This window comes from Triticum urartu, chromosome 7A, assembly GCF_056163025.1.
Source record: "Triticum urartu cultivar PI428250 chromosome 7A, HENAU_Tu73, whole genome shotgun sequence".
In the NCBI taxonomy this organism is placed as follows: Eukaryota; Viridiplantae; Streptophyta; class Magnoliopsida; order Poales; family Poaceae; genus Triticum; species Triticum urartu.
The window spans coordinates 427,584,977-427,590,471 of NC_141879.1; the positions used below are offsets into that span (position 1 = coordinate 427,584,977).

General features: G+C 41.3%; 1 protein-coding gene across 1 annotated transcript; it reads left to right on the forward strand.

Moving 5' to 3' along the window:
* Nucleotides 1-1,436: 1,436 nt before the first annotated feature.
* Nucleotides 1,437-4,572, forward strand: LOC125520656 (tobamovirus multiplication protein 2A). The gene is made up of 6 exons (XM_048685619.2): nt 1,437-1,974; nt 2,392-2,491; nt 2,842-2,922; nt 3,002-3,106; nt 3,882-4,079; nt 4,162-4,572. Exons 1-6 carry the CDS (start codon nt 1,736-1,738, stop codon nt 4,246-4,248), a joined length of 810 nt encoding a protein of 269 aa, XP_048541576.1. The 5' UTR covers nt 1,437-1,735; the 3' UTR covers nt 4,249-4,572.
* Nucleotides 4,573-5,495: the final 923 nt, after the last annotated feature.

A 5,495-nucleotide genomic window follows, 5' to 3' on the forward strand; every position in this document is an offset into this window, starting at 1 on the left:
TCACGCCATAGACCTGATAATTTAGATACAAACATCGTGGTAACTTTAACCATAGGGGAAAACAAATGTGAAAAGATACCTGATAATTTATGTGTAAATAGATGGTAATATACGCAGCGCACATCTGATAACTGAGGTAGAAGCACCATGGTAACTTTGACCGTAGGGAATTTTTTTGAAAAGATACTCCGGTATCTTCTGTGTAAATAGCACGGTAGTATACCTCCCTCCCCTGGCATTTTTATGTGTAAATAGTATGAAAACATATGCGCTGCGATAACTAAACACCATGATAAGTTTTTGACCCGTGGGGGAGGGGGGGCTTGATAGGTTACCTAGAATCATCATGATAACTTTTTGCCCTGGGAAAAAATTGTTCAAAACATTTCCAATAATTTTTGTGTAAATAACATGATAATATAAGCACCGCATAACCGATAACTTGCAATATAAACATGATGGTAACTTTTTTACCAAAAAAAATATATAAGTTGTTAAAATACACTCGCCTCGCGCGTGAGCCTCTTGAATGAACACAACACATGGCGTGCCACGGGAAAGTCACAATAATGTTTAGTGTCATGAGGGGCACACGTGCTATAGGCGTGATAAGTTACGCAAAAACATCATGGTAATTTTTGACCTATGGAAAAAGCTACCGAAACACACCTAAGTTTTTAGGTGCAAGTACCATGATAATATACGAACCATAGACCTGGTAACTCATGTACAATCCCCCATGGTAACTTTGACCGGGGGGAGGTTGATGTACATATACCCTGATAACTTATGTGTAAGTACCACGATATTTTACACATCGAAGACCTTATAATTTGTGTACAAAACACAGTGATAACTTTGAAAGGGTGTAGTCGTTGAAGCATAGTACCTGATACGTTCTATGTAAATAGCACGATAAGTTATGCAACACAGGCCTGATAACTTGCATACAAATATCATGGTAACTTTGTCTTGAGGAGAAATCATGTGGTAGACGTGAAGAAGTGGCAATTTTCTTGGGGGTGAGCGCCCAAGATGTGCGGGAGAAGCAGGTTTCTCAGGCGAGTCTGCGGGGTCATTTGGGAAGAGGCGAGGTCAAAAAACGAGGGATTGTATGGTACTTTAAAATGAAAGAAATAGATGTGTGACAGTTTTGCTTATATGGTACACGTGTGCCATATATCACAGTCCTAAATATAAATAGCATAATAAAATGAAATTTTACATGCATACATGTTGTAGTAGATTTTTAATATGAATAGTTGCATGTTGAGATGGGCCTTTTCTTATGCATGTTAAATGATAAGGTGGTACGCTTGTATGTTGAGAAAAATGTGTTAGCGGGGCTAGTTATTTAGATATACAGTACAAGATTTAAGGCGACTGTCACACGGGTAACAGTTTCCGTTCGACTGTCACACGAGAAGGAGAGGGAGAAAGAGAGAGGCCGAAGGGGGCCCGAGAGAGAGAGAGAGACAGAGAAACGCACGGCGCCCACTTCCTCCCGGAATACCTTCTTTCTTTATCCATCGCGGGTGCACGAACCAAACATTCCAGTCGTCTGCCGGCAATTTCGATTCCCCCTCCCTCACGAGTTCTCGTATCCCGGATCCATCCAGAAAAGCAGGTTGGTCCGCAGCCGGGTCGGTAAGGCGCTCCGTCCCTGCCCGGAGTTGATGCGCGCCGCCGTCTGAATCTCTGCGCGAGGCAGGCCGGTCAACCGATCCATCCGGCCATGGCGTGCAGGGGCTTCTTCGAGTGCGTCCTCAAGCTGCTCAACCTCGTCCTCATGGCTGTCGGGCTGGCCATGGCGGGCTACGGCGCCTACCTGCTCGTGCTCTGGCTCCAGCTGCTGCCTCCGTCGCCGCCGGCGCCGCCTCCAAGCGGCGACCTAGTGCACCTTGGCCGGCCGATGCTTCTTCTTATTGACGTGTCTATCTCAGATGGGACCTCGGAGAAGCTCATCAGCGCATGGTGAGTCGTCTCTTGATCTCCTTGTGCTTGGATTCTCTGATGTGGTTATTATGGAACTGATGTGATTAACACTCCGCATCCTTCCTTAAATACTTGTAGTATCCATTTAATTGTACTTGTTATTTTCAAAGACTTAAATCGGATTACCGCAGAAAAATATCACTGCAATGAGGGTACTGTACCCTGGTACTGATCTTAGTTTATGTATTTAATGTCAGTGATTGTTCTCGTCTATAGGATCTTCGTTCCGTATTGAGAATTGAATTGTCATAATTAAGAATTAGAACGAATCTAGTTTATATGCAAGTGCTCATGCAGGGCTGAGAATATCTTTGTTTTTTCACCAAGGACTGAGAATGTCTTGCATTATGGATTTTCCTTTACCTACTTTTCCCACCTTTTTTATGTTCTCTGCAGGTTTATTTTTGCATTTATAGGCGTCGGTGTTATACTTTTCATTACCTCCATCTTCGGTTGTGCTGGAGCGTCAGCTAGGAGTGGATGCTGCTTATCCACTGTATCCTTAACATAATTTCTGGAGATCCTTTTTATTTGTTTTCTTGCATGTCAATTTTGTATGAACTATCAAACAATAATACAATGGATCACTGTGTAACAAGGTATCAATCATTAAAAAAACATCTATATAAATTCTTGTTCTCATGGAGATCAACATGTAATATGATGTGGGATATTATTTCTGATTAAGTAATGAGACAAAATTTTATTGGATATTCATAGTATGATTAGTTCAGAAACAAATTACATGCAGTCTTATGTAAATGTTTTGCTTTACATTGTGTGATTGATTTAGGATGCTATTGGTAACAAATCTGCATGTTATGATTTCCTTGACATTCAGAAAAGTATTCATTCCTCATCATTTTGTTCATACTAGTAGAGCTTGCTGCAGGATGCTTCATTTTCTTCGACCATAGCTGGAAAGATGTTAGTAGGCCTCATCTCTTGTTTGTTTTTCATGATTGTTTCTCTGGGAACTTCGAGTTTATTCATTTTTATTGTGCAGGTAATTCCAGTTGATAAAACTGGTAACTTCGACATGATCTACAGTTTCCTGAAAGAAAATTGGAGAACCGCAAAATGGGTCGCACTTGGAGCTGTTGTGTTTGAGGTAAAAGCGGAACAATTTCCTTCGGTGTAATTTGATGAAGCATCTGTGGAACAACCTAGATTTATTATCTGTTCCAATAAAGTAACTTGTTATTGTGACACTTCTAAATCTGGTCTAATTAAAGATCAACTGTTATTTTAACAGTCAGGGGATCAGAAACTCGCTCCATGCTTCTGTTTATATGCTTGTAATGTTGTGTCACACATTCCTAAGCTTATGCAGAGATAAATTTGTGATATGGTAATACTGTTGTTTAGATAACAATCCTATCTCTGACTCTGTTGCTTTATTATCCAGATCCTATGCATCTGACAAAAAACTACAGCATCTGATTTTCCACATTAAGTCTCAGTTTCTTAATATGTTTTGTGCAGCTTACCTGCAAAGGATATCATCACAAACCCCAACAAAAAAAATGTCATGGTTCTAGCTGTACTAGATGATATCAAGGCTTGCTAGCTTAGACAGCAAAATCAACAGAATATGTTGTAATCTGTAAAATGACAGGTCTTACTGATGACTTGTTAATTTTTCACACTATATATTCCATACTAGCATGTGCAGCCCTGTGTATGCATTTTCGTGAAAGAAGTGGCAGCTGTTATCTTTTTTACTCAATGTGCACATCTCTCATCATGCCATACTTAAGTTGCTCCCATATCTTTGACATAAAAACTACCAGAAAAACTGAAATCCTGGAATCAGATTTGATGCCCTAGATCAGTAACAATAGGCTAAAGCATCCCATGGTTCCTCACTAACACCATCTTTGCAGGCACTGTTGTTCACTGTAGCCCTCATAGTGCAGTCAGGCAATCAAGATGATTATGACAGTGATGATGAGTACATTGGCCCGAGGTCCGGAGTCCGTCAGCCATTGGTGAATAAGCAAACTGCTACCGATCCCAGGGTGCCCAATCTTGACTACCGTCCAATCAGGAACGATGCATGGAGCCAAAGAATGAGAGACAAGGTATAACACTGCTGATCCTTATTACTACTACCGTCCAATCAGCGCAAATGCTTTTATTTTTAACTCCCTTGTGTTGTGGCAGTATGGGGTGGATTCCTTTGATCCAAACAGGTTTCAACAGGCCACGATATCTCCCGCAGAACAAAGAAGCAGATGCACAATCCTCTGATGCTTGGTCGATGCAATTCAGTACTGGTCTCCGAATTTACAGCCAGCTGTGCAATAACATCGACTTGCATGTAGCATGTGGCTGGGTGATCTGTTGTTTCCAAGTCGTGTTGGATGTGGCGAGCCCTTGCATTCGCCAGTCCTAGTTCCTTCATTTACATAGTCAGAAATCTCCGCATCCTTCAGTCTTTGCAATAATTGAACTTAATTTTGGCCATACAGGACATTCTATTGTGTACATGTTCCCATGGAACCTTGTATAGAACTTCAATCTGTGAACCGATTTGCATTGTGCACTGAAGCGTGTTTGAGCTCTGTGGGTTTATTTATTTGTGTTACGCAAGATTGAGTATTGTGTTTGACCGCCGTTTTTTTTATTACAGCGCTATCCAAAACCTTTTTTTATTACGGCGCTATCCAAAACCGTTACGCTTTTTTATTACGCAAGGTAGAGTATTGTGGTTTGGGGTTAGGGGACCTTCAATACGTGTGTTCGATTTTGAGTCGGGCTGGAATCCCAAACCATGTAATCGGTCACAGTGCTATACAAAATCGATCACACCCGCACCTGGCCGTGCCGTTAAGCGTTCCCATCCTGATCCACTTTTCTCGTCCACGTTCGTTTCCTCTTGTCCATCGACATCTTTGCGTACTTGTGTCTGCCTCGGACCAAGATCAGGTGACTTGCCTCTTGGCAGTCACCGTGTAACATGTGGGCTTGCATCTGCCATGCATTCATGATCGGAGGGACACCAGCGATCAAAGGCCAAAGCTGCCCACTTAGCAACGCAGGGGTTAACCATGGTGGAAAAACGTTCAGACTTTGCGTTTTCTTATTTCCTAGTATTATTACTATTATCTTTCTTACTTCCTATCAATATTAATTTGATGCGGAAGAACTGTGCATAATTAGTCTTGACCTCATGTTTGTTTATGCGCCTAACTAATATTTGACAACGTCGCAGGGCACCCTAGAATCTGATTCATCAAAGTGATATATAATCCCTTTGTTTTTAAATATTAGTCCTTTTAGAGATTTTAATATAAATTATATATGGAAAATAATGATTGAATCTACACTCTAAAATATGTCTAAGCGCACAATGATTAATATTGATTCTAATATATGTAGTTCGTATTAAATCTCTAACAGCATCTACAACCGGACTTGGCAAATCCGATCCCTCAAACGCCCGCGGACGCGCGCCCGGGTGAGTTCGCGGATAGTGACCGGTCATGCCTCCAAAA